We start from the raw sequence: 27,507 nt of genomic DNA on the forward strand, positions 1-27,507 counted from the left end.
AGAGGTCTATATCTCTAGACAGGGCTACGTTAAGAGAAAGGTCTATATCTCTACATTTACATTTAGTCATTTAGCAGACACTCTTATCCAGAGCGACTTAGACAGGGCTAAGTTAGGAGAAAGGTCTTCGGTCTATATGGGTAAGTCTACATGTCTCAGCAGACTGGGCCAGACTGGACCTCCATAATACTGGATCTAGAACTGGATCATACTGGTGTATAACTCATAAGTCAGGTGGCTGAGCGGTTAGGGAATTGGGCTAGTAATCCAAAGGTTGCTGGTTCGATTCCTGTGCCAAATTACATTGTGTCCTTGGGCAAGGCCCTTCACCCTACTTGCCTTGGGGGAATGTCCCTGTACTTACTGTAAGTCGCACTGGAAAAGAGCGTCTGCTAAATGTAATTAGACACAGCTATATCCTTTGTTCTGACTGAAAGATGTTTCTTTCTAAACTGCCATTCTATCTCTCCTCTGTCTGGTCTAGCACAGTTTACTTTTACATTTAGCAGACGCTCTTATCCAGAGCGACTTACAGGGACATTCCCCCGAGACAAGTAGGGTGAAGTGCCTTGCCCAAGGACACAACGTAATTTTGCATGGCCGGGATTCGAACCGGCAACATTCTGATTATTAACCCGATTCCCTAGCCGCTCAGCCACCTGACACATTTGTGTCGCCAGCGCTGTCACACCTGGACACCTATACATCACATCTAGAGCAACTGCTTCTTAGGTATATGGAGGGATGTTTTAATAGTTTCTTGGATTGTCACCACGCCCATACCCACTCCACCTTAGATCTACCCCCTACCCACCATCTTAGATCTCTACCCTCACAAGATCTCCACCCTACCCACCATCTTAATCTCCACCCTCAGGGGCGCCGTATAGGGGGGAAAAGTTAAGACAAATGATCAACTTTTACTTTTTTTTTTTTCATGGGGCCCAAAATTCCTTCCGGCGGCCCTGTCCACCCTACCCACCATTTTAGATCTCTACCCCCACCTTCCACAATCCCAGTGCTGTAGTGATATGCAGTCATACACAGTGTCATAGAGTGACCATCCAGACCTTGACATACTAGACTACTTCATACTGGACCCCATCAATGACCCCCCCCCCCCCCCCCCCCCCGGCCCTTCTCAAGTGTAAGGAAGGTGTAAGCCATGTTCATATTTCAACTTCAGTAAAATGCTTCAGGGGTATGTTCAGTTCCAAGGATCTCATGTTCAACCACCAGAAGGAGGCAGTATTTAGTCACTCATGAGCACAAGACTGTCACCCAGATAGCTGTGTGGTTCGTTTCTCCATCATAGTGGACTGATCAAGTAAACAATGACAGTTAGCAGAGATAGACCCTAAAGTATCTCTTCTAAATCCTAAATCAAGCCCTAATTGTCTCTATTGTACTCTATTGTACTCTGCTCTAACTTGATATGCTCTGTTTTAGGATTCTCTGTTCTCCCTCTCCCTGCTCCTCCTTTCTCCAATAGAGTCCAATTGCAGGACTCTCTCCTCTGGCCCCTCTAAACCGGAACTCTCTCCTCAGGCCTCTCTCTAAACCGGAACTCTCTCCTCGGGCCTCTCTAAACCGGAACTCTCTCCTCGGGCCTCTCTAAACCGGAACTCTCTCCTCAGGCCTCTCTAAACCGGAACTCTTTATATATTGCGGATAGCTTGGTGATTTTGATACATCTGTCAAACAGACCTAGTTTCGCAACAGATAACCCGCTCTGTTTTGTAAATTGTGAATTAGATTTCTAAAACTAAAATCTTGCGATGCTGGGAATTATATAAAATTATAACGACCCGAAAATGACAACCCAAATTTTAACCTAAAAGATTCAGGGCTTTTGAGAAAACATTCGGGGCTTCTGCCTGTCTGCCTGTCTGTGTCTGTCTGTTTGCCTGTCTGCTTGCCTGCCTGCCTGCCTGCCTGCCTGTCTGCCTGCCGCCTGTCTGTCTGTCTGTTTGCCTGTCTTCCTGCCTGCCTGCCGCCTGTCTGTCTGTTTGCCTGTCTGCCTGTCTGCCTGTCTGTCTGTCTGTCTGTCTGTCTGTCTGTCTGCCGCCTGTCTGTGTGTATGCGCCCCGCAGATACAAGCAGCTCTCAGCTGCTGTGTCTCTTATCTGGACCCAACCAGAGACACACACCTCAGAGTCTCTACACACACACATCCTGTCCTCTCCACCCCTGTCCTCTTCAGGGAAAAAGGCTTATTTGGAAAAAAGGGTGTTCTTATAACTCTCGCGCTGTGACAGTCCCATTCACTTCCTGCTGTACTTCCTGTGTGCTGTTTGAATGTTGCTTTGGATAAAAGCTTCTACTGTGTGAATGGCATGTGAACTGCTGGATAAAGGTGCTTGTGTGTATTAGGCTGCTCTGGCTTTAGTCTGGTTGGTAGGTTTGATTCCGGGCTGTGCAAAATGACGTTGTGTCCTTGAGAAAGGCACTTCACCGTACTTGCCTCGGGAGAATGTCCCTGTACTTACTGTAAGTCGCTCTGGATAAGAGCGTCTGCTAAATGACTAAATGTAAATGTACTTCATTTATTTGTAGTTTGTATATTTCTGGAAGTTATTCCACTTGTGTCTGTGGAAATACGTCGCAAGACACATTTTATACGACAGGAGAAACAACCTACAATACAACCATAAAACCAATACAACCTACAGTTATGAATTGAGTACATAACTTTTTATATATACAATGCAACATACAGTGTGCAGTCAAACAATGTTGTTCTGTAGATAACAGTAGGAGTTATCCCGGACTGTGTGAGTGTCACAGCGTAGTGGTGTCTGGGTGACATCATCAGTGATGTCGTCAGAGCTGCCCTGGTATATAAGCGTGGAGGGTGCAGAGGGCAGGGCAGAGAGAAGGCTGGTGAGGCCGTCATCTGGACCACCATGAGAGAGATCGTACATCTGCAGATCGGACAGTGTGGGAATCAAATCGGCTCCAAGGTAAGAAATCTACGATTTCTTACCTTTCTTACCTTACCTGTATTACAAATGCGATTTGTCTGGATTTATTGAGTCCACTCTTGGTGGGTTGATATCATTTAGTCAGGACAGGATGCTCTAGTCTAGAACATGAGATTCTCTTCGTGGGCATTCTGGAGAAAATACTAACCCATCCTAATGCATGATGATAGTGTAACACAGTGTTTGTTGATGTCATTTACTGTGAAGAACAACACCCAGGGAAAAGGTAACCACATGGAGAGGTGTTTAAAACAACCCTGATGACTCAAACCTGACAAACTCAACTCCTGACACACAGAGAATTTACTTCATATCTATCGACAAAATATTCTGTATTTCCTTAAACGTGATAGGTTGTATGTTCACTTCACCCCTAATATGGTTCATGTATTGGGCTGTGACTTGACACTTCTACCCTGACAGTTGTGAGTGGCAGAGGGTGTTTCCCTGCGTATGTTGTTGCTGAAAGATAAGTGCAAGACTGGCATGGGTGGGACATGGGTTTATCATGACTTCCACAATGCCAGCCAGAGAAACAGCATGAGATATACTGTATTGAACTGCATCACCACAATGAGTACTGAGAAGAGGGGGACCTTGAGAGACAGACAGGCTGGCTGGGTTATCATCCGGACCATCTTCGATGAATGGCCAACACGTCTGATTACATTTACATTTACATTTAGTCATTTAGCAGACGCTCTTATCCAGAGCGACTTACAGTAAGTACAGGGACATTCCCCCGAGGCAAGTAGGGCGAAGTGCCTTTCTCAAGGACACAACGTCATTTTGCACAGCCCGGAATCAAACCTACCAACCAGACTCCCTAACCGCTCAGCCAACTGACTCCTGATTAACTAGAGATGGGTGGTTGTGGAGCCGTATGGGATGGAGGAATCTCTGTGGGTCTTTTTGCTGACTGTATTGTGTTTGTGTGTTTCTGGATAGACCTAGTAAGTACATTTCTATTTGTTCAGTCACTTTGTAACGGTGTTCCTTTGTGTGTGTGTTGTGTGTGTGTAGTTTTGGGAGGTGATCAGTGAGGAACATGGGATCAACGCCACAGGAAACTACGAGGGCGACAACGTCCTCCAGCTGGAGCGCCTCAATGTTTACTTCAACGAGGCACAGGGTACGTTTCAGGTGTGTGTGTGTCAGGTGTGTGTGTCTCAGGTGTGTATCTCAGGTGTGTATCTCAGGTGTGTGTGTCTCAGGTGTGTATCTCAGGTGTGTATCTCAGGTGTGTGTGTCTCAGGTGTGTATCTCAGGTGTGTGTGTCTCAGGTGTGTGTGTGTCAGGGGTGTGTGTGTCAGGGGTGTGTGTGTCTCAGGTGTGTGTGTGTCAGGTGTGTGTGTCTCAAGTGTGTGTGTGTGTCAGGTGTGTGTTTCAAGTGTGTGTGTGTGTGTCAGGTGTGTGTGTGTCTCAGGTGTGTATCTCAGGTGTGTGTCTCAGGTGTGTGTGTCAGGGGTGTGTGTGTCAAGTGTGTGTGTATCTCAGGTGTGTCTCAGGTATGTGTATCTCAGGTGTGTGTCTCAGGTGTGTGTTTCTGTCCCCAGGGGGTAAGTATGTCCCCAGATCTCTGCTCATTGATCTGGAGCCTGGCACGATGGACAGTGTGAGGGGCAGCAGGATCGGAAAGCTCTTCAGGCCCGACAACTTCATCCACGGTGAGAGACACCTGTCCCAATATCCTCCGTTTATAGTCTGAATTTAGAGTCTCTGTCTATGGTCACTGTCTATGGTCACTGTCTCTAGTCTTTGTCTACAGTAACTGTCTATAGTCACAGTCTATAGCCACTGTCTATGGTCACTCTTTCTTTTAGCAACATACAGGAATAGGATTTGAACTTGCAACCTCTTTATCTACAGTTAAATACCCCACCACTGAGCGACACACAGAAATGTTTATTTTGTGTGTGTGTGTGTGTGTGTGTGTGGGGGGGGGGTGTTCAGGAAACTCCGGGGCAGGAAACAACTGGGCTAAGGGTCACTACACGGAGGGTGCAGAGCTGGTGGAGCAGGTGATGGACCGCGTCCGTAGCGAGAGCGAGGGCTGCGACTGTCTGCAGGGGTTCCAGTTCGTCCACTCCCTGGGCGGTGGCACCGGCTCAGGCATGGGCACCCTCCTCATCAACAAGATCAGAGAGGAGTACCCTGACCGCATCATGAACACATTCAGTGTCATGCCCTCCCCCAAGGTGTGTACAATACTAACCTCCCTCCCCTAAAGGTGACTAGTGTGTACTATGCTAACAGTGTACTGTGCTGTTCTGTAGCATACTAAAGGTACCTTTAACCTATTTCTCTTTCTTCCCACCTCTCCTCTTCCCCCTTCCCTTTCCTCCCCTTCCCCTCTCTCCTCCCCTCTCTTTCCCCTCTCTCCTCCCTTCCCACCCCCTCCCCCCCTCCCCTCCCCCCCGCAGGTGTCAGACACGGTGGTGGAGCCCTACAACGCCACCCTCTCCGTGCACCAGCTCATCGAGAGCACGGACGAAACCTTCTGCATCGACAACGAGGCGCTCTACGACATCTGCTTCCGCACGCTCAAGCTGACCACGCCCACCTACGGCGACCTCAACCACCTGGTGTCCCTGACCATGAGTGGGGTCACCACCTCCCTCCGCTTCCCCGGCCAGCTCAACGCCGACCTCCGCAAGCTGGCCGTCAACATGGTGCCCTTCCCCCGCCTGCACTTCTTCATGCCGGGCTTCGCGCCGCTCACCGCCAGGGGGAGCCAGCAGTACCACGCCCTCAGCGTGCCCGAGCTCACCCAGCAGATGTTCGACCCCCGCAACATGATGACGGCCTGCGACCCCAGGAGGGGGCGCTACCTCACTGTGGCGGGGATGTTCCGCGGCGCCATGTCCACCAAAGAGGTAGACGAGCAGATGCTGGCCGTGCAGCAGAAGAACAGCAGGTACTTCGTGGACTGGATCCCACACAACGTCAAGGTGGCCGTGTGTGACATCCCTCCCCGGGGCCTCAAGATGGCCGCCACCTTCATCGGCAACAACACGGCCATTCAGGAGATTTTCCGCCGCATCGGGGAGCAGTTCACCCTCATGTTCCGCCGCAAGGCCTTCCTCCACTGGTACACGGGCGAGGGCATGGACGAGATGGAGTTCACGGAGGCTGAGAATAACCTCAACGACCTTGTGGCGGAATACCAGCAGTACCAGGACGCAACAGCCGACTTGGAGCAGGAGGAGGAGGAGCAGGAGGAGGAGGAGGAGGAGGAGGAGGAGAGACCGTCATCTAGTATCGTGACAGATCAAACAAGAATGGAAACTAAGACTGAGATGGTGACAGAGACGAGCACTGACACTGTGACGGAGACCAGTGCTGAGACTGTGACGGAGTGAGGTATGTTTGTGACAGAGTGAGGGTGTTTGTGACAGAGTGAGGTGTGTTTGAGACAGGTGGAGGTGATGCCTTCACTGAGCCACAAGACGGTGTCAGGAAACCTCAACTATTTTTTCTCAAAAGACTTGAATTTTAGCTTTTTTCCTTAGTCTTTTACTCATATAATTGTACAGTATAGATACATATTGCCTTATATCGCTTACTGAGTGTGCTAATAATAATCATTCACATGCTTTAAAAAAAATGCTGGCTGTACTGCGATTTTGTTGAATTTTTCAGTTGTGATATGAAAATAAAATGTGTACAGAATTTTTATTTACAGTTTTCTTCCTATATTACAATTATATTGTTTGACATTGTATGATTCATTTAGAACTTAATAATGTGTCATTGTACTGTTGTAAACAACATGGATGTCTTAAATTGGTTTAAATGAAGATTAACAGTATGTGTTTTCATAAAGTAATCTTCACAATTCAGTAGGATTACATTTCATTTACATAAACAAGGAGCATATTTTGGTCACTGTGTTTGTAAGAAAATTTTTACTGACAATTTAATAAAAAGTCGAAACCCAGACTTTTTGCATTTACATTTAGCAGACGCTCTTATCCAGAGCGATTTACAGTAAGTACAGGGACATTCCCCCGAGGCAAGTAGGGTGAAGTGCCTTGCCCAAGGACACAACGTCATTTAGCACTGCCGGGATTCGAACCAACAACCTTCTGATTAATAGCCCCACTCCCTAACCGCTCAGCCATCTGACTTTTTAATCCTTACAATATTGTATTAAACGATTAGAAGCTTTCATCAAAAAACATTTTTATCATGAAATAAATTGTATAATGTTGCTTTCGCATAATTATTTATTAAGTGTTATGAGATACACTTTATTCTGACTACACAGATAAGCAGTTTTACACATGTTCGAGTCATCACATACAAAAACCTGTACTGTTCCTTTAACATCACATACAAAAACCTGTACTGTTCCTTTAACATCACATACAAAAACCTGTACTGTTCCTTTAACATCACATACAAAAACCTGTACTGTTCCTTTAACGGTTACAGTTAACAGCCCTCAAAAGAACACCATGGTTCACAACCCCACAGCTAAACCCTACTGCTTGAACTCTGTTCTGTACTGAGTTGGTTGGATTAATGATGCCCTCCACACTGCTGTCTGTCAGGGGAAGATAACACACACCTCCTGATAAGGCCCCGAGACGTGGCTCTGAGGTTGTCCCTTCGGCTCTGCCATATAACACCAAGCCTTGACAAAAAACTGGATCTAGACAGAGGAGGGTCAGAAGGGACAGGGATCTTTCACCTACTTGTAAAAGTGGGTTATTCCTGCATATGCCCATGTTACTGCAAATTGTAACATACATCTCTCTATATATAATATATATTGAGGTTATTTTGTTTAAATTTCAAGAGTGTCGGCTAATGCAGAAAAGCCTAGAACAATTTTTGATGTAGAAGCCTATAATTCATCTGATCAATCTGGAATCGGATCTGTCTTGAACACAAGCATGACAACTAAAATCGTACTTTTGTGATCCATTCGTGTAGCATAATGTCTTTCCATTCAAGCCGCTCCAATAACTGTGGATAATGTTAGGGTATTGTAGGCTAGATGTCAGGGGGGCTCACGTAGAGCGAAATCATTTTGTTGGTTGTGTATGAAACAATCATTAGAAGCCTACAGTTCTGACAGCGACATAATCGTTCAGTGGCATTGTCATATTCCTCTAAGGGCATGTTGGTTCAGTTTTGATCACAAGTTCTGCAGAGGGCAAAGGACGGATTCCTACTGCTTGATTAACGACTTGCTATCCACCTCATGGAAAATCGTTGTGGATCTCGTATGAAGTATTTCGAAATGGTGTTGCGTCGTTATTTTAAACATGTGTTCACTTTGGTTATCGTTACTCTGAACTCACTGAAAATACATTCACGATTTTAGATTTTGGGCCAATAAATTGATTCCAGTTACCTTAACTGCGCTGCTTTCTGCTTTGTCAATCACCGCTCTGGCACGCGGCGGATGTGCGCCAAATCCAGACTCATGTGACTCCGGTCGTAGGGGGGAGGTGATTTGCGTCAGCTCTTTAACGAATGCTGCCTGTTCATTGAGTCAGTGTGACTGCACTTGCCGGCTGGGCTGATCCACTCTCCACCTCACTACCAATACCACACACCGGTTAATATACAACAGCCAAGTCATGAAGATCTGGACCTCAGAACATATTTTCAAGTGAGTGATTTATTTAAATGTGTACGGTTTGTTATCTTTGCCAGTTCTCCCTTCCCCCCGTCTGAACGATGTAGCGGTACAAATTGTCCTTTATAGGATAGCTCGTGGTTATCGGTCTTCTTTAAAGTACCGGTATCTGTGGTGGCAGGCTAATCGGTTTGACTTTCCTTATATAGCCTTGCTTCGTTAGCTAATAATATAGCTAGCTCTAGATAACACCAGCTTAGTGCACATCTCATTGGCTATTGTAAAATTGTTTAAATGCCTTTTTAATACATCACTGAAAGACCTAGATTAGGCTACATTGCAACACAGCCGGCTTCTGTTTTAAAAACGACACATTTAAACGAATCGGTGTTTCTACAGAATCTATTCTTGGTTATTATTATTATTTTTTCGTTAGTTTTTTCTCTCACTGTAACAGTGTCAGGGTCTTGTGCAGAGGTTGCGTAATCAGCTAGCTAGCTTCTTTATCCAGCAACCTTTCCCCCACATTTCACCGCGCCTCCAGTCCAATGCGTCACTCGACAACCACATGGCATCTGGTCGTCTCCACGGTAACGGCCGCTGACGTCGGATTCTGGACCCAGAAGATTGTGTTGGCGCGGTTTTTTGTTGTACTGATTGTACCGTGCGAAATAACATTCATGTTCTGATATATACGCTTGTCATCAGTTTATGAATACATGCGATTGACAACAGCATCAAGTTCTGTGTATCCCGGTCAATGCTATCATGAAAACGTTTCATAACATGGCACTCTGTATTGAAACAGCTAGACTACAACTAGTCTTGACTTGATCTACATGTGTAACATAGAGAAAAACACGTTTTTAATTAAATATACAATACGCATGCTAATCACGAGATTCACACCGGGGACAGGCTAGGGTGAGACTGAAACATAAGATCATCATTTGTAATTTAGTTTTAATTCTTTCTCCTCATCCTCCTGTTGCCCCACAGCCACCCCTGGGAGACGGTAACCAAGGCGGCCATGCAGAAGTACCCCAACCCCATGAACCCCAGTGTGTTTGGGGTAGACGTGCTGGGCCGGGCAGTGGACAGCCAGGGCCGTCTCCATAGCAACCGCCTCCTCAGCGCAGAGTGGGGCCTTCCTTCCATCGTTAAGTCTGTGAGTACCAGGCTGCTCTCTCTCTCTCTCTCTCTCTCTCTCTCTCTCTCTCGTGGTCTCTCTCTGTCTCTCTGTCGTGCTCTCTCTGTCTCTTTCTCTCTCTCGTGGTCTCTCTCTGTCGTGCTCTCTCTCTGTCTCTCTCTCGCCTGGTCTTTCTCTCAGATGGACCTGTGATAGAACAAGGTTGTGAGACGTCTACAGTAACACCCTCGAGAAATACAGCGATGCACTGTAGACACCTAGGAAGGTTTCAGCAAGCACAGTTGCTATTTTACATCTCCAAACTACCCAGTATAGAGGCTTAACCCAGACTGGTTTGGGTAACGTATAGAGGTGAATGTGCTGAGGCCTTGTAGAATCTTGGCAGCCTGCTCTATATCATAGTACAGCATTTCCGTCACACTCTGTCAAAACAGCCCATAATAGCAGGGAACACAGCAGTAGTAGTCACTGACGACCCCCCCCCCACAGGTCTATTTCTATCAGAAGATTACGACAGTCTGTCTCTGGCACATGATGTCCTGAACTTTAGTTGTACCATACCACATGCCAGTGATGTAACAGTACAAGCAACAGTGAGTGTGTGTGTGTACACATGCACGTGTGCGTGTGAGAGAGATAGTGAGTGGAGGAGGCTTTTGATGTCTGCCAAAGTGCGTCAGTTCAGGGTTCTAGAGTGGTCATTCCAGGGTTCTAGAATGGTCAGTCGGTGGTTCTGGAATTGTGAAACCGTTGATTTGACTTATTTCTCCTTACCCTCATTGCATACGCAAATCACAGCAAGATAAGAACTGTACGGCTTTGATTTGACAGTCGTCCAGATTAGACAAGACGTCCCATGCTGTGAACCGTGACCGCACGGTATCTGGGCCCTGCTGCCTCTCTCTGGCCCGGGGCCAGGATAACTCCTGGAGCCCAGGGTCACATGAGACCGCTCTGAACCCTAGGGGTCAGGCCCCGATCCTGGGGGAGGTCAGGGGGAGGAGATCCTGGAAAGGTCAGGGAAGGTGGCTAGAGACTCCTATTAATAGCAGCCCTAAGTCCCCAGACGGCCCAGTAGCATGGCTGCTTCTCAGACAGGCTTAGTCACTGCTGCTGTTAGGGATGTACCTGAATGATATTAGTTTATTAGCCAACAAGCTATCTCATTAATATATAATGAGATTGCCTCCCTTGACAATGAAGGGGGTGCTATAAATAAAAAGCATTTATTATTATATTCACCTGCTGTACATGCTCTTTGATATAAATATTAGTCTGACTCTGCATGTAAGTAAAATTAAAAGAGGGTTAACAGGTAACAAAAGTATTTTAACTGACAAGGCACATCAATTCTAGCTTTTTCATAACGGTAACTAGCTATATAACAGTAAATCATAGAAATCAGAGTTATCTAGTGAAGAAACAAACTGAAGTGGGCGAGAGAGACCAGTGGTTCTAGAACACTCCGATGTTCGGTTCTGAAGGTTCCAGTATCTGACTGTGGATTCTCTCCTGTGTTCAGATCATCGGCAACTCGCGGACGTGCACCTTCATCCAGGAGCACTCGGTCGTGGACCCCAGAGAGAAGACATTTGAGCTGCAGTCCTCCAACGTAAGTACCTTCACAGGGGAAGGGGATAGCTGAGGTGTCTGACAGGCGAAGGGGACTGAGGACCAGTTCAGCTCACTGGTGGAGCATTTCACTACAGATAAAGACGTTGCAGGTTTGAATCCACCTGTAGCGTCTGCTAAATTTTATTTATTATTTAATATTATTATTACTAAGTACTATTATGGGAGTTCTGATGGGTTCTCCAGTCTTTATGCTACAGATTGAGTCTTCAGTTTGCAAATAAAAGATGAGTTTTGTAAGAGGTGTTTGGGTTATAAAACCCATGACTCTTTACTAAACATGTTGCCCAGATCATCTCAGCAGGCATATCTGCACAAGAAATACATTTGTAAACAGTGTGTTGGGTGTGGGAGAAACGCTTATGGAATGATGCTGAACCGGTTCTTGAGGCCCGGTGTGTCAAGTGTGAATATGAAAAGCTGAACAAGCCGGTTGTCTCTCCCTCTTTCTCACAGTCTGTCTCTCTCCCACCCTCTTCTGTCTCTCTCACCCCTGCAGATCACCTTCACTAACCTGGTATCAGTGGACGAGAAGCTGACATACAAACCACACCCTCAAGACCCAGACAAGTAAGACAGATGGCTGAGTCGGGCTAGTAATCAGAAGGTTGCTGGTTCGATTCCCGGCTATGCCAACCGAATGGCGTTGTGTCCTTGGGCAAGGCACTTCACCCTAGTTGCCTTGGGGGAATGTCCCTGTACTTACTGTAAGTCGCTCTGGATAAGAGCGTCTGCTAAATGACTAAATGTAAATGTAAGACATGAAACAGCAAAATACACCATCACATCAAATCATCCCTTTTCACTGCCCCTCAACCAACCCAAACCCTCAAGGAATCATAACTCAGTATGCTGCAACCTGTGTTCTGCAGGACGGTTCTGACCCAGGAGGCCATCATCTCTGTGAAGGGGGTGAGTCTTAGCAGCTACCTGGAGGGGGTCATGGCCAGCAGCATCTCTAGCAACGCAGGCAAGGTGAGTCACCTGCACCCTGGGTGAGTGGGTGGATGGATATATGAATGAATACATGCATGGATGGATGATGGGTGGGTGGATGGATATATGAATGAATACATGCATGGATGGATGGTGGGTGGGTGGATATATGAATGAATACATGCATGGATGGATGGTGGGTGGGTGGATGGATATATGAATGAATACATGCATGGATGGATGGTGGGTGGGTGGGTGGGTGGATGGATATATGAATGAATACATGCATGGATGGATGGTGGGTGGGTGGATGGATATATGAATGAATACATGCATGGATGGATGGTGGGTGGGTGGATGGATATATGAATGAATACATGCATGGATGGATGGTGGGTGGGTGGATGGATATATGAATGAATACATGCATGGATGGATGGCAGGATAGATTAATCGATGGATACCAGCCCTGTTCCAGGAAACCTACAGGATGATTCAGTAGCTATTCATTCCAGCCCTAATGCAGGACACATGCTTCTAATAATGAATAATGTTGAGCTTAATAAGATAGATGTGGTTAGGGTTAGCACAGGAGGGCATCTCTCCAGGAACAGGGTTCGACAGCCTTAAAAATAATTCAATAGTCTGTTTAAAACTTTTTTTTATAAGACTTATTTGGTGTTGTCAGTGCCTAGCTACTTTACAAACAGGGCAGCCTTTGTTTTCGCTGCCTAATTCCAAGGTCTGTTTGTTTTTCACTCCAGGGCCGCGAGGCGATGGAGTGGGTGATCCGAAGGCTGAACGCAGAGATCGAGGAGCTGGCGGCCACAGCCAGGGGAACGATACGAACGCCCATGGCCGCCGCAGTCACAGAGAAATGACACCACCCACCCTCAAACCTTCTCTCCCTACCTCCATCTCATCCCCTGTTCAGAGGGCAGGGGATCCCCTTGGTTTTTATTGCCTCTTAATAACATGTACGGTGCCAGCCCAGATTCCCTTCACGTTGCTCTGCTCTTCCTCCTCTCCTCTAATTCATGGGTGCATTCCCTCCATATCTTGTTTGAAAGTCTATCTACATTAGATACCTCATGGCAGACTGCAACCTAAAGGGATTCTGGGTAGTGGTTTCAGGAGGCTTCTAGGCTGACCGCTCGTAGTGAGAGGTTGGAATACTCTGGCTCCACGCCAGCAGAGACGCGGGCGGCGGGGTGACAAGGCGAACAGTGCCAAACATCTCTTCGAGCCCTTCGATGATTTGTGTTCGCCGGCAGAGACTCTGCCCTGCTAGAGAAGCTCCCCTCCTCTGGGTCACAGCCCGTGGGACGCCTGGGAGGGAGGGAGAAAGACTGGTGAAGGCATGATGTCCACCTTAGCGTCGCTGCTTTAGCGACAGGGCCATTCAGGTGTGACCAGGTGTGACCAGGTGTCTGTAAGACAGAGACGGCAGCGTATCAGAAAGCCGGACGTTTGTGGAGGGAGAGTGGTCTTCTCTAGCAGGCTGGTTGGATGAGTCACACCGTCCGTCTCCTCTGCAGCCTCAATAGCTGGAAGAACTAAAGCCGAGCAACACGTCAGAGCTGGAACTCAAGTACTGTATTTATTACTATGAGATATCATTATTATTATTATGATTTAAGCTTTAACTGAAAGGGAACAAGGTAATGTAGACGTCTCAAATGCAGTGTGGCTGTAGAGTTTCTCTGTGGAGATGAAGCGTCGCACCACTTCCGCAAGGAGCTGCATGTGTAACCAGCGTTTCATTCGAAACAATTAATACATCAGCACTCACCGAGCCTCTGACCAGCTAGACCAGAGAGTCGGAGGTGAGCAGGGTTCTATGAATATCACCCGTGTTGGTGGAATAGTGACACGAGCAACAGAGAGGAATAAATACTGTAGTTTATGACCACAGATGGAACACACTCGGCACTTGCATTTGAGACAGTTTTCCTTCATGAGTTAGAGGTGGCACCTGCCATGTTCTTGGTGAAAATTGTGCAGGCTTATTGCATTGTTACCTCTAAACAGTTATTTATTTGCATATTTATTGTGAAATACTATTAACTCGATGGACTTTAATGGGTACTTACAGAGAACCTTTATATGACACACACACACCAACACATATATACATAATACAACCTGCTGTTATGTGCTGTGTCAATGTTACTTTTTGGTTTTATTTGGGATGTGAACATACAAACTCTTACTAACAGGATGAACTGAATGTAGACTCTCAGGTGGGCGATGCCAAGGTGATGATGCCCTGGTGATTTTTAACGCACAATGATGAGCTTCCGAGAACAAAGCAAACTGTGCTTAAAAGCCTCACTTTACTTTTCTCCGATTCCAGAACCTCTGTTGTTACAATGGGGAATGTTTGTGTGTGTGTGTGTGTGTGTGACCCTGAGTGTTTAGGGGTATTTGTACAATGTTAGAAATACAAAAGGAATGATTTATTTTCTTATTTATAAAGATGTCTTTTATTTTGTTCATTGTCAACACACAGTGCTTCAGTCACTTCCGTCTGATGATGTGGTTATGTGGTTATCTTCTATGTCTAAACCCACCTGAGGTTGGCAACTTTCCCCAACAGCCAAAACGATAGTTTGGTACATTATGTAAGCTTGTGTTGTTCATAGTCTCGCTGCGACTGAGATGAATGCATTCCAAATGCCTCCGGCTCTCAGGTTGCTACACTGTTGCTTGTTGGAACATTGTTTATGCATTAATGGCCAAATATCCAAAGTCGTTTTTTTGTTATGTTCCTTCCGGCTGAATCTGATATGGAGGTGACGTCACTTGGTTTAACTTGGTTTCTTGGTAACCTGGTTTTTCTCTAAACAAAAAGAAACAACAGAATGTTTTTTTTATTTAAATAGTTTTTTGTTGTTGCACTGACAAGAACTGTCCAAATCTGGTTATTTTTCTAATTATTCAAAAGTTGGAACTGCGTTGATGGTTGTAAAGCTGCTGTACTGACAAAATAGAAGACTGGTCGAATGAAAAAGAATAAAGTCATTTGAAAGCTTTTGCTTGTTTCAATGTGTGCTCAAATGTTCCATAAAATGATTTTAGCAAAATGTCCGCATAAATAAACAGTCACTTCGCTTACAACACAAATCGTACCTCAAGGGAATGAGAGATTTTTCAGGACAGGTACCTTTATTTTCAAGACCTCGTTCACCGTAAAATCCTCTGCCTGAGATCTTTACTTGCCCCATCTAGTGTTCTGGAGTGTATTAATTATATGTGACGTCAGGGTCAGAATTGTGTATCATCCAATAGCTGGGGAAGAAAGCATGGCCCGTCAGCCAACCGTGCACAGAGGAGGTTTTTAAAAGGATATTTGAAATCAAACAGCTAGAAAAATTTGCCAGGCTGTATTCACGTCAGCATAGTGAAGTGCGAACCAACGAACTAGTGGTAAAGTGGAAGAATTCGTTCTAATCAATAGCTATCTAGTGTGTTTCTGTATGCTTTTGAAACCTTGCTAGCCCTACTGGTAGCTAACAATATCCCAGAAGATTAGAAATCGCAATTTAACTGTTTATTGGAACTGGTCCTCAAGCCAAATACAGGACGGAAGTCGCCCTTCCCAGCTTGTTAGCTAGTTAAAGTTAACTTGCTGTCTTTTCTATGTAGCATTAGTTAGCTAGCTAGCTACTAGCTGGATTCTTATTGGATCGTTTTTTTTCTTCGCGGTGCGTGGATTCAAGTTTTTATTTCAGCCTCCACACATTATTGGTAAGCGTTACAGCACCACATTTTAATGTTATCTACTAGTAACCTGTCACTTCCATTGATATCTATCTAAACGAAATGAAATGTGCAGACAAGGAAGAATTGTCGCGGGCTTGTCCGATGCCACGCTAGCGAAGAAATGCTTTTTTTCTAGGTCAGGGTGTAAAGCAAATTTCCACGAGATAAATCAACAATAATTGTCTCTCCCTTCAGATTATGGATGCTGCTGAATTTAAAGCCAAGATGTCAAATGATATTAAGCCTCAACGGCCTGAACAGAAGGTACGTGTAGCTCGCTACTGTAGCTACTCATTTACGCATTAACAATTAATTCTCTTCAGAATCTAGTATTACAGTTATTTGCACATTTATCTTGAGACCAGCTGTCTTTTGTGGATGTGTGTTGTAATAACGTTGCTGGTTTTTTCTCTCAAATGTCCTTGGCTACAACTCAAGTTTCGTAAGACTTCCAAGCCACTTATCTAGCTAACCCTGACCTTGCAAGATTAGGTTTTCCTATTTAGAAATGTAGCTTACATTTACTAATGTACATTTACTAATGTAGGCTAAGCTCGTGTCCGCTGTTTTGCTACTGCGCCTGGGGACATGTCTTTGTCACAGATTACGGACACTCGCGTTGTCTTGTTTTCAGCCGAGCATCGAAGGTCCAAAAAGAGTTCCGGTGTCCCAGACGAGCTGCAAGCCAGTGTGGACTCCAAAGCCAACCCAACGCGTGCTGGGGGTGTCGAACGGGCCCCAGCGCATCCCGAAGCCCCCAGGCCAACAACAGAAGCCTGCAACGCAAGGCCAGACACCCAAAACCATGAACCAGCCCAAAACTGTGAACCATGACAACCAGAACGTCAACCCTGTCCACCAGGCCCAACCCAAGCCCTGTAGCTACCCCAAGAACAACCATGCACCTCAAAACATTCCCACTCTGCCCCAGAGCCAACCCAAGGTGCACCCTGCCCCCCAGCACACACCTGCACAGGGCCAGCCCAAGTTGAACCCTGCTCCACAACAAAAGCAGCTCCAGGGTCAGGCTAAGACCAGCCAGGCCCCTCATCCAACACCCACACAGGGCCGGCCCAAGACGGATTTAGAGGGTCCCAAATCGACGGGTCCATCTAAACCTGGAAAGTAAGTATAGGCAAATTAGAGATGGATACACAGCATATAAGAGTCATTAACATGAAAATAGGAGACCTAATAAACATGAATAATCATCAGTAATAATCGTGCCATATTTTGACTGGCGTTCAGGAAGCGCTGGAGCCTGGAGAACTTTGACATCGGCCGTCCGCTGGGAAAGGGCAAGTTTGGTAACGTGTACCTGGCCAGGGAGCGGCAGTCTATGTTCATCCTGGCCCTGAAGGTGCTGTTCAAAAAGCAGCTGGAGAAGGCAGGGGTGGAGCACCAGCTGCGGAGGGAGGTGGAGATCCAGTCTCACCTCAGGTGCACACAGACGCACACACGCGTGTGCACACATGTAGACATGCACGCACACGTGTGCATGTATGAACACATGCACACACAACCCGTGTAGACACACACGTGCACACATGTAGACGTGCGCACACACACATGAAGACATGCACGCACACACAACCCAAGTACGAACACACGTAGACACACACAACCCACGCACAGCCCCCCCCCAACCTACCTGTGTAGACACACACACACTACCTGAGTAGACACACACACACACCACGTAGACACCCCCCCCCCCCCCCACCCTACCTGTGTAGACACACACACACACACCACGTAGACACACACCCCCCCCCCCCCCACCCTACCTGTGTAGACACACACACACCACGTAGAGACACACAGCCCCTGTGTGATGGGTGTCCATGTCTCCTCCTCCTCAGACACCCCAACATCCTGCGTCTGTACGGATACTTCCACGACGCGGCGCGCGTCTACCTCATCCTGGAGTTCGCTCCCAAGGGGGAGCTGTACGGCGAGCTGCAGCGATGCGGCCGCTTCGACGAGGCCCGCAGCGCCACGGTCAGTCTGCCTAGCAACCTCACAGAGAAGGGAGTTTACTTCTCGCTCTCTCTCTCGCTCTGCTGTCACGGCAGGTTTAAACTAGCAACGCACTCCTCCAGCATGGAGCTGCGTAGATAACTTGCCTTTCTCGTTGTGTTTGTACTGTTGATGGAACATCGGGTCTCTTGTGGAATCTCTGTGGTTCTGTACTGACTGGGCTCCTCTCCCCTGTTCCTCCCCCCTCCTCCTCTACCCTCATCCCCCCCCTTTCCTCTCCCTTCCTCCCCCCTCCTCCTCTACCCTCATCCCCCCCTTTCCTCTCCCCTCTTCCTTGGTCTCCTCCTCTCCCCTCCTCCTCCTCTGCCCTTCCTTGGTCTCCTCCTCTCCTCCTCCTCTGCCCTTCCTTGGTCTCCTCCTCCCTCACCTCACCTCTCACTCACTTCCCTCCTCCTCTGTGGTTTCATCCCTCCCCTCCTCAGTACATCATGGAGCTTACAGATGCTCTGAACTACTGCCACTCTAAGAAGGTGATCCACCGGGACATCAAGCCAGAGAACCTGCTGCTGGGTTCCAACGGGGAGCTGAAGATCGCAGACTTCGGCTGGTCTGTCCACACACCCTCCTCCAGGTCAACACACACACACACACACACACACACACACACACACACACACACTCTCCTCACACACACATACGCCCTCCTCCAGATAAACACACACCCTCCTCACACACACACACATGCCCTCCTCCAGGTGCTTGTTCCATCCATCTCTATAAACATGATCTAACGTGTGTGTGTGTGTGTGTGTCCAGGAGGTCGACCCTTTGCGGCACGCTGGACTACCTCCCTCCAGAGATGATCGAGGGCCGCACCCACGACGAGAAGGTGGACCTGTGGAGTCTGGGCGTGCTCTGCTACGAGTTCCTAGTGGGACGGCCCCCCTTCGAAACCAAGAGTCACGAGGAGACCTACCGCAAGATCTCCAGGGTAACCACAGCATAGATTTGACATTTACATTTAGCAGACGCTCTTTTCCAGAACCGACTTACAGTAAGTACAGGGACCTGTTGAGCCGCCAAATATGATCTCTCACCGATGCTTGCAATACTACATTTTCCTCAGTTAATCTCACACTGTTGTCCAAAGTGACACAAGGTGATATAAATGATGTTTGCTACAGCAGATCTGTGATCTTCTGTTGTACTTTGGGTTTTGCTTTGGATCAAAGTGGCTGCTGAATGCTAAGCTCATCTGTGGTTGCCCCATAGGTGGAGTTCACGTTCCCTGATCATGTGACCGCTGGAGGCCGCGACCTGATTGGCAGGCTGCTGAAACACAACCCCCTCCATCGCCTCCCCATCCAGGAAGTCCTCACTCACCCCTGGGTGGTGCAGAACTCCACCAAGACCCCCACCAACTCATGACCTGGACACAAACGCACACCCTGGTCCCCAGCCCGGGCCCCCGCACATGAGCACACACACCCTCGCTGGGCTCACGGGAACACACACACTTGCCCAGACACATGCATACACAACCTTGCTGGGATGCGCGCACACAAACACACACACACACACACACACACACAGGTGCCATGCTTTAACAGATGCCTGGCTGAACCACTGCTCTCTGAGGAGGATGGATGACTGATGTGGATGTTTGTCAGTTGGGATGTTGTGCCCTCTGTGTGGTTGTTTTGAAATGACTTTTACATGTTTCCTGTCATTCTACTTTCATGTAAGAAATATACTTGTTTTTTTGTTTTGTTTTTACCGATTATGAAAGTTTTATGAAAACGCCTATTACTTGAAGCTAATAAATGTGATTTAATTGACATCTGTTGATTTTAGGTAACATATTGTGATGTTTTGGCTCTGATACATTTTTCAAATGTATAAGGCCGTTGAAAAAATTGTATAAAATAACAGCCACAATGCAGTTGACGTTAACGCAGATGGGATGTATTGTTGGCTACGTGTTTCTCCACCAGGTGGCGCTCTAGTCATTGTCATGTGGCAACGTAGCATTATGGTTTTGGCCTAAGTGTTTTTGTCAGTTCGCCAATATTATGATACAATAAAGTACAAATGCCAAAATACAGCGTAGGCTATGTAGTGAGCAAGTTTAATTGCGTGGGACTTGTGAATAGTTGAGCGTGTCTTCTGCAAGCCTTACCTTAAACCTAATCCTTAAGCAAATTAATTTCTGAGACATAGATGGTCGGCGAGCGATAAGAGGTCGATAAGAAAACACAAGTGGGACTCATGGGTTCTGTTTGCTGAATATAGTCCATTTTGCTTATTTTAATGTATGGCAGTGAAACCCAAGAGTATAGGCCAAAAAAAGTCTACAACATAGACTTACGGGAAGGGGACGATGATCGTCTATTGTCATATCCCACAGCGTAGCTAAAATGATCTCAATTTATTCTAAATCATTTCACAAAGATTGGCGTGAGCCAGTTATCCGTAACCGAATACCTGTTGGTCCTCTTGGCAACTTGGGGGTTTCACCTTCACCAACCTTAGATGTTTTTATTAAATTAAAATTCGTTATTTTTGTCAGGCCCTATGTCTACGGTGTTTATAGGCCAAACTAGGCCGTGAAGGGTCCATCGTGTGGAATTAGCCTACAGACCGACTGGATATTTGCTTAAATTCGTTTGCATCAGGTGGACTTAAAAGTAGACATCAGCAACAGACTCGAAACCATATGGAGGCTGGCAACTCAGGTCGTTTCTGATTACAAATAATTTGGCCAGATGTCTTCAAACGCACAGGCCTCATGTTGAGCAGGTAATATGGGCCTATTTTTTGCCTCGCCAATAGCGAAAAATCTGGCGTAAAAGCCACAGTCTGTTAATGTAAGATTCTGTTCGTAATTTCAAACATGCACGAAAAGGCAAATGAGCAACAATTATAGAACAAAAGAATATGTCATGCATGGCACGAGACAACCCCTCCCCCCCCCCTTTCTCTCTCACACACCTGTCTTTCTCGTTCGTCTATCTTTTTTCTCCATACACACACACAATCTAGAAAAAATGCCTTCATGTTCATGCAATAATTCTCTGAAAGATTTCTCCAACATTTCTTTCATATTTTATTGAAAGAAATGAACATGAAAAAATACGTTTCTCACGGTTTCTTACTTCATTACATAAAATCACACACATTTTTACAATATAATTTCACTTATTTCTTTATTCTTTAATATTCATTTTCACGATATATGATAACGATTTTTGAGATATACATTCCATCTTTTTGAAACCACAATAACACTACACATACGGTTTTAACATTTCCACAGAACCCGTTGGAATGCACAGAATGCTAAGAATGTTCTTTATGCACATTTTCTTCTTTAATGATCTCTTATTATCTTATGTTTCAAACTGTAGAATTCCCGACATTGAATCATCATTAAATCAATGCCAATTTAGAAGACTTCAGATCAAATGCTTAAATACGGAACTCATTTTGAAGAAAGGCTTCAATTGAATGCGGCAGAGTTAAGTGATGCTGAGCATCTGTTTATGAGGCAATATTTCCAAATCCCTATTTACTGGGAAAAGGATTATTAAGGTTTGCGACGTGTCACCTCGTGTTAAGGACGCCGTCTCAAAAATCCTACTATCGGTCAAACTGTGTTTGGTTCAAGAGCAGCAGCTCGTGATTTTTCTCTGCACCTACCATTTAGAGGTTGTGTATTTATTGTGTCTGGATATATTACATTCAATGCATAGTTTTTGTATCTTTTTATAATTATACCATTATATTTGCATCCAATCCTAATTAATGCTTGGGTGGGTTGTTCATATCTGGTCCAAGGTCTTTTGTTAGACAGTCGGCTAATAAACGTCTACATTTTTGACGCTTGTCCCTTTCACAAATACATTATGTTTTCCTGTTGTTTATTGCCATCATGTTAGTTGCCATTATTGTAGTCCACAATAAAATTATGTGTTAACCATCACATTCATTGCCCGTTAAAATGTTGCAAATCATCGAGAAGAAGAAAGTGGCATCAAATAAATATCTTATTTACGATTTCATCACATTATACCGTCGAATTGTTGTCCAAAATCACAAACTTGAATGTCAAATGAAATGACTCCCACAAGAGCAATGAACAGATAAATTGCGCATTTTGCAATTTAATTTAAGGTCGATCTATGTTGTAAACCTTCACTCCACAGAAAAATATGGAAAATGCAATTAGTTGTCATATGCGTGCGTGCACATCTTGAATAGTCCATCTTGTGTAAGACACTCTCTAGCTCTTTCTCTCGGCTGTGTGTGTGAGTGTGTGTGTGTGTGCGTGTGCAAGAGTGAGCGCGCGAATGTATGCTGCGTTCGGTGCGCGCGCCATTTATTACGTATGGATTCTGTAAGCATGGGAGCTGAGCTCATTGGGGTTGAATTAATCACTATAAGGGTGTGCAGTAACATCTATTTCCGGCAGACGTTTAGAGCGTCTAATCATGTATGTTATACTTATAGGCCTCTATAAGCCCCTCCATGGAATGAATGAAACCGGATATGCTGCATATTCCTCCTATTACAAATATGGCGACATCAAAGAACACGTGGTGCCAAAGCAGCTTTCTCCATAAGAGCCGGAGGTGGAAGAGGCTGGGGAGGAGGAAACACAGCCCCGCGCCCGTCAGGCTGCCCGTGAGACCCATGAGAAGGGCAAAATGCGGCACATAAATCGCCATCAGCAGAGTGAAAACCACGAGGCCACAGCGCAAGCTGAGGCCCCATGATTTCAGGCGTCCATCGCCGCCGTAGCAATCGGGGAAAACCGCGCGTCCACCATCCTGGAAAAAAGACTTCTCCAGCACCTCGACTGCAGCAAAGAATGGCAAAGGGTATGACAGCAAAGCTTTGGCCACTAAGAAAATATTTACGACAGCTCGGATGGTGGACGGTAGGTTGTCAGTGATGACCTCCTTGGTTGCGTCTGCCCAGGTCAGGTAAGCCACGAGAGCGAACAGGCCTTTGAGGATGCACGCGGAGATGTGGGTCCAGTTCATCATGCAGTGGAACTCGCTGGGTTTATTCATGTTTCCCTCCAGAGAGGGCAAGAAGATCTGAGACGTGTAGCTGAACACGATGATACCGATAGAAATGGGGAACTTCTTGACGTCGATGTAAAACTTGACTTTGTCCCAAGCCCAATCTCTTGCTCTAGAAAGGCAGTAGGCTATTACGAGGATGTTAATGACAAAATGGGCCATTGTGCAGAGCAAGCTGAACTTGGACACTGCTTTCAGGTTCTTGAGGAAGGCGCAGGGTAGCAGGGCAGCGGTGGCCATGATGGCCCAAGACTTCTGTGAGATCGGCATGTTTGGGAAGCTGTTGTACATGAGGTTACCACTAACAACAACGTAAAGGATACAGGTCATCACGAGCTCTATGATTTGGGCTACATTCACAATATGACCGCCTAGTGCTGGAAATCTTGGCGCACAACAGGCGTTGGCAATGTCCACGTATGAGTCTCTCACGCGCACGAGCTGGCCGTCTTCGTTTTCCTCGTACAGGCAAGCGATGAGGATTTTCCCGGTGTAACAACACACCACAGCGGCGAAAATGATGAGAAACAGTCCAAGGTACCCCCCGTGCAGAATAGCGTACGGTAAACCGAGAACAAACATCCCCTGTGAAAACAAAAAAAACGTTAGGAAATAGTTCGGCGCAAGTAGTAATAATTCCCAACATTTCAGTTAACAATTAAAAAGTAAATCGACTGTAATATTCCTGTTAATGAAGAAGCCTTTAATGGATTAAACTTGGGGTGGGGGGGTAAACGTTGCTTGGTTGTTGGTGTGGGTATTCCATTTCGCTTTGAGCATGAGCCTAGCCGGACTCATCGTGTCGTCATCAGAGGGATGAAGGAGACTCGGAGTGACGCAATGGTGTATGTCTCCGCAAAACGCACAAGTGCTTTGGCGCTGGGGGAGTTTTTGGTCACATATACAGACACTGTCCGGGGGGGGGGGGGGGGGCGGGGGGGTATAATGTGCACTTTTATCACGATGTGTTTTGGCATTGTAGTTGAGCACACTTAATTAGTTATTGACTTCACTCAGTGTATATTTAGGCTACAAATTGAAGCACATTATCGTTCCGTCCGCTTTTGCTGGTGACCTTGCGGGCATTTCTAACCCAGAAGGTCACCTGCACACCTGAGCAGAATATTTCTGCAGTGTTGGAACGTGCAGTGATGCATTCCGTATCCACGTAGCATCAGCTTCGATCGTGCGTAAACATGGACAGCCCTCTCCATCTCTGCAACCCTGCATATTTTGGTGAGAACCCGTCCTCTCCTGCTCCATGGTGTCTCTCAAATGTATGGAATGCATCTTTTATCATGTTTGACATTGACTAAATGTTGTCTTATGCAGGCCTATATATAGTCCATCTTGTTATGTAGTGTCCATAGCCCTACCAACACCTATTTACCTGTGAAATCTAATCATTGCGTCTGTCTGTATCTACACTGCGACACACAATCAATGACTAACACAAGAGGGCTTCAAAATGACAGTCACGTATTTAGAGACTGGGAGAAGCAGCCTCAGCCTAAGAAGCGGGGACAAATGTATCAGAAATCAAAGGGGGGCACATTAATAATGTAATGTAAGCCACTGAGCTATAATCAATCCGCAGTCAAATGTATTTTTAACTATGTTTTCGTACTTAAAAAAAAAAAAAAAAAGGTTTTTACCTGGATTGCATTTGTGACGTTCCATCCTGCCTCCCAAACGGTGATTTTTGGTCTATCGTCTGCTAACTCCTTACAAAGATCACCATCTTTAGATGCTGAAGGTGGGGGTCCAGTGCCATCTCTCTGGTATCGGGTGTCCCCATCCACTCCATCTAAACCCATCTCCCCGCTCCCCTCACCCATCTCATCATTGGTCATGATGTCCATTTGCATCCCTTGCCGGTGATCGTAGTCCAGATCATCGCACGCGGCGAAGCCCACCGCCTCTTCGTTGGTAGCGGCCTGGAAGCCCATCCTCGCGAACATCCCGCTCACCTTCGCCTGAGATTTGTTCGATACCGTGGTTGCGGCATTGGACAGTTTATTGGAAATTTTGCTTTTGATTAAAGTAGCCATTTTGCTTTGTTTTATGTAACTTTTTTCTTCAGAACTATAATATTATTCCAAAGTAATGACTTATTTAGAATCAAACTTCCTTCTTTACATAGACTAAACTACGAAAGTTGCGAGTTCAAAGCCACGATGGTCTTCAGTTGCTATCTCCACTTCTTGTTCAAGGTACGCCTGCTGTACTTGTTAATCCTCAGGTTCATGTCACCTTCAGACGTCGGCGCCTGCTCTCTGCATCTTGCTATAGCCTCTTGTTTGGTTGACGAAACGCCCGAGAACGATTTGGACAATCGACAACGGTTGCGCAAAGCTTTACGCAAATGCTCAGGCGCACTTTCCAATATTAATAATCGGACGGTTTGTTCCGAAAGGTAGCGGCAGCGCTTCCACAGTTGGTTTTCCGTCACCGTTACTGATGCCAATGCGGTACGGTGAAGCCTGGGGGTGGCGAGGAGGAGGCACGTGTCACCATCAGCCTGCCAATGCAAGGACTCTGCTTTGCAAAGCGCGTCTCCAGCACCCAGCGCGCGAGCCACCCAACACAATAAAATGGGCGAGATTTGCTGCATTTCTGGGGGAGGCGCTTGCGCTACCCCCGTCTCCTCCCCAACCCATTATCTATAATGCTTCATTCTAACGTCCAATGACATTCTGGGGGCTTCGAAACTTGAATAACTTTACGTGTATATAAGTGTTCACAGCTGAAGAACCCCCCTACAACTCTTTGGACTAGGTTATGTAACTTTGAGACTAGTATTTGTTTATTTTGTGAATGATCAACACATGTGTTTTGTGTCTATTAACAAGAGGACGCAGTTCTTTCAAAGCAACTAAGTTGATATGTCTACAGGAATTATATGGATTGAATTTGTTTTTCCGTTTATTTTTGAGGAAAATTATTGTTTTTGCGATGGTAAGGTGGAACTTGATTCCAGTTAAGGTAGACATGCGAAAAACAGCTGCAAAGATTACATCAACTCTCATTTAGAGCCATTTTTATTTGAGTTGGGCTTCAAGTCTTTTGTTTCAACGTTTCAATTCGTTAATTGCTTTGCAACTGGATGTGACTTAACCTATAATAATAACCTAAATTGATTCTTCAATTTATTTTATTCGTTTTTAGCATTCGTTCAATAGAAAATATATACAAGTTTTGATATATTTTTATAGGCACATTTCAGACCGAAAATACATTTAATCTAAAGGCTTCTCTAGAATAGGCTGTTTTAAACCATCGAGGACTGCTTTCTACGGCATAGGCTATTCTAAGCTGCAAGACACATTTAGTCAAATATGATATGGAGTGGAAAGAGGGTCTAAAGACGTCTGTCCCATAGACGTCCCGCTTCATCCATAAATACCTTTAATTATATCACAGACAGTAATCTAAGATATATGCACATGTCTAACAAATAACAAATTTGAATTCGAAATATAGATTACGGATAGCCTATTTTGACGTTCACACTCCAAGGATGTGTTGATCTTCTGTCCTGCAAGCGAGCGTCCCCCTGCCCCGTAGGCCGCGCGTGGCTGCGTCCCTGCAAACAGCTGCTCGGTTCTCATGTCACTAAGCGTTTGCGCGCGCCGACCTCAATGTTTCCTCGAGCAGGAATAGAGTTCATCACCAAAGCGTGACTCACAACGTCTGCCAACACCATGACACCGGGGTTGCGTTTGTGTTCATATAAGACTGTACTAGTTCTTACACAGCTCGGGGATATACTCTTACAGGTTCGTATTAATGATTACTATACCTGACCTCCAGTAGCTACGCGTCCTTTTTTTTTTTTTAAGAAAAAATACATTTACAACTGTCCAGAGGACCAGTGCCGGAATTGAGTGGCTGGTTTTCGTTGCCATGTCCTGGGGGAATCTGTGGTCGAGAAGATAAATCAGATCGTGGGCACACGTGGGTATTCAAGTCAGCGGCTGACACGAGGCATCACCGCACCACTTCAGCCTAAATTGGCTCTTTGTTTATAACGCCAGTAGAGGTTCTGAACTGCAGCTAGACACAGCGACGGACCAGACGTCACCCTGCGGTTTCACCTCAACTAGAGAAACAGCAATGAGTCATAACCGTACCGATCCGTTCATGTTGTTGTTCTGACGGTGAACCGAAGAAAACCTTAAAGAGGGTGAAGAAAATATTAAGCTAGGATTTTTATTTCATTTTCAAAAACGAAATAATTATTTCAGGCCTATAGGCTATATTTCATACAATTTCACTGAGTAAAAACACGAGACAATTATTGTAATCATTTCTCGGGTGAATCCCCCTCCCAGACCAACACAATTCTGAAGGACCACATCAGAGATTCTGGACTCGCGT

At 45.9% G+C, this 27,507-nt stretch overlaps 4 protein-coding genes across 11 annotated transcripts; 3 read left to right on the forward strand and 1 right to left on the reverse strand.

Annotated features, from left to right (window-relative positions):
• Nucleotides 1–2,842: 2,842 nt before the first annotated feature.
• tubb1 (tubulin, beta 1 class VI) lies at nucleotides 2,843–6,926 on the forward strand. Of its 7 annotated transcripts, none has more exons than XM_067232679.1 (7): nucleotides 2,843–2,963; nucleotides 4,008–4,185; nucleotides 4,240–4,267; nucleotides 4,315–4,412; nucleotides 4,508–4,651; nucleotides 4,938–5,182; nucleotides 5,408–6,926. In XM_067232679.1, exons 1-7 carry the CDS (start codon nucleotides 2,907–2,909, stop codon nucleotides 6,344–6,346), a joined length of 1,689 nt encoding a protein of 562 aa, XP_067088780.1. In that variant the 5' UTR covers nucleotides 2,843–2,906; the 3' UTR covers nucleotides 6,347–6,926. The 7 variants fall into 7 exon arrangements, with proteins under 7 accessions (XP_067088780.1, XP_067088809.1, XP_067088805.1 ...); XM_067232708.1 differs by having other exon boundaries at nucleotides 4,008–4,148; nucleotides 4,199–4,256; nucleotides 4,362–4,412; XM_067232704.1 differs by lacking the exon at nucleotides 4,240–4,267 and having other exon boundaries at nucleotides 4,008–4,142; nucleotides 4,298–4,412.
• Nucleotides 6,927–8,458: 1,532 nt separating this feature from the next.
• Nucleotides 8,459–15,329, forward strand: prelid3b (PRELI domain containing 3). The gene is made up of 6 exons (XM_067233181.1): nucleotides 8,459–8,610; nucleotides 9,577–9,745; nucleotides 11,250–11,339; nucleotides 11,859–11,929; nucleotides 12,232–12,334; nucleotides 13,060–15,329. Exons 1-6 carry the CDS (start codon nucleotides 8,579–8,581, stop codon nucleotides 13,174–13,176), a joined length of 582 nt encoding a protein of 193 aa, XP_067089282.1. The 5' UTR covers nucleotides 8,459–8,578; the 3' UTR covers nucleotides 13,177–15,329.
• Nucleotides 15,330–15,665: 336 nt separating this feature from the next.
• Nucleotides 15,666–20,130, forward strand: aurka (aurora kinase A). Of its 2 annotated transcripts, none has more exons than XM_067233163.1 (8): nucleotides 15,666–16,045; nucleotides 16,256–16,324; nucleotides 16,695–17,185; nucleotides 17,309–17,500; nucleotides 17,923–18,061; nucleotides 18,523–18,671; nucleotides 18,857–19,031; nucleotides 19,313–20,130. In XM_067233163.1, the coding sequence occupies exons 2-8, from the start codon at nucleotides 16,259–16,261 to the stop codon at nucleotides 19,466–19,468; spliced, it is 1,368 nt and encodes a 455-aa protein (XP_067089264.1). In that variant the 5' UTR covers nucleotides 15,666–16,045; nucleotides 16,256–16,258; the 3' UTR covers nucleotides 19,469–20,130. The 2 variants fall into 2 exon arrangements, with proteins under 2 accessions (XP_067089264.1, XP_067089271.1); XM_067233170.1 differs by having other exon boundaries at nucleotides 18,523–18,647.
• A 2,394-nt stretch (nucleotides 20,131–22,524) lies between these two features.
• slc32a1 (solute carrier family 32 member 1) lies at nucleotides 22,525–25,178 on the reverse strand. Its single transcript, XM_067244237.1, has 2 exons — nucleotides 24,783–25,178; nucleotides 22,525–23,712 (listed from the first exon to the last, which is right to left on the reverse strand). Exons 1-2 carry the CDS (start codon nucleotides 25,176–25,178, stop codon nucleotides 22,525–22,527), a joined length of 1,584 nt encoding a protein of 527 aa, XP_067100338.1.
• Between the last annotated feature and the right edge of the window lie 2,329 nt (nucleotides 25,179–27,507).

The sequence above is a fragment of the Osmerus mordax genome, chromosome 1 (genome assembly GCF_038355195.1).
Source record: "Osmerus mordax isolate fOsmMor3 chromosome 1, fOsmMor3.pri, whole genome shotgun sequence".
Lineage (NCBI taxonomy): Eukaryota > Metazoa > Chordata > Actinopteri > Osmeriformes > Osmeridae > Osmerus > Osmerus mordax.

Coding starts and splice junctions, on each gene's coding strand:
- tubb1 (XM_067232679.1), top strand. CDS start 2,907: ATGAGAGAGATCGTACATCTGCAGATCGGACAGTGTGGGAATCAAATC. Junction 2,964..4,007: donor GGAATCAAATCGGCTCCAAG/GTAAGAAATCTA, acceptor GTGTGTGTGTAG/TTTTGGGAGGTGATCAGTGA. Junction 4,652..4,937: donor GCCCGACAACTTCATCCACG/GTGAGAGACACC, acceptor GGGGGTGTTCAG/GAAACTCCGGGGCAGGAAAC.
- aurka (XM_067233163.1), top strand. CDS start 16,259: ATGGATGCTGCTGAATTTAAAGCCAAGATGTCAAATGATATTAAGCCT. Junction 16,325..16,694: donor CTCAACGGCCTGAACAGAAG/GTACGTGTAGCT, acceptor TCTTGTTTTCAG/CCGAGCATCGAAGGTCCAAA. Junction 19,032..19,312: donor CCTACCGCAAGATCTCCAGG/GTAACCACAGCA, acceptor GTTGCCCCATAG/GTGGAGTTCACGTTCCCTGA.
- slc32a1 (XM_067244237.1), bottom strand. CDS start 25,178: ATGGCTACTTTAATCAAAAGCAAAATTTCCAATAAACTGTCCAATGCC. Junction 23,713..24,782: donor ACGTCACAAATGCAATCCAG/GTAAAAACCTTT, acceptor TTGTTTTCACAG/GGGATGTTTGTTCTCGGTTT.
- prelid3b (XM_067233181.1), top strand. CDS start 8,579: ATGAAGATCTGGACCTCAGAACATATTTTCAA. Junction 8,611..9,576: donor ACCTCAGAACATATTTTCAA/GTGAGTGATTTA, acceptor GTTGCCCCACAG/CCACCCCTGGGAGACGGTAA. Junction 11,340..11,858: donor TTGAGCTGCAGTCCTCCAAC/GTAAGTACCTTC, acceptor TCACCCCTGCAG/ATCACCTTCACTAACCTGGT.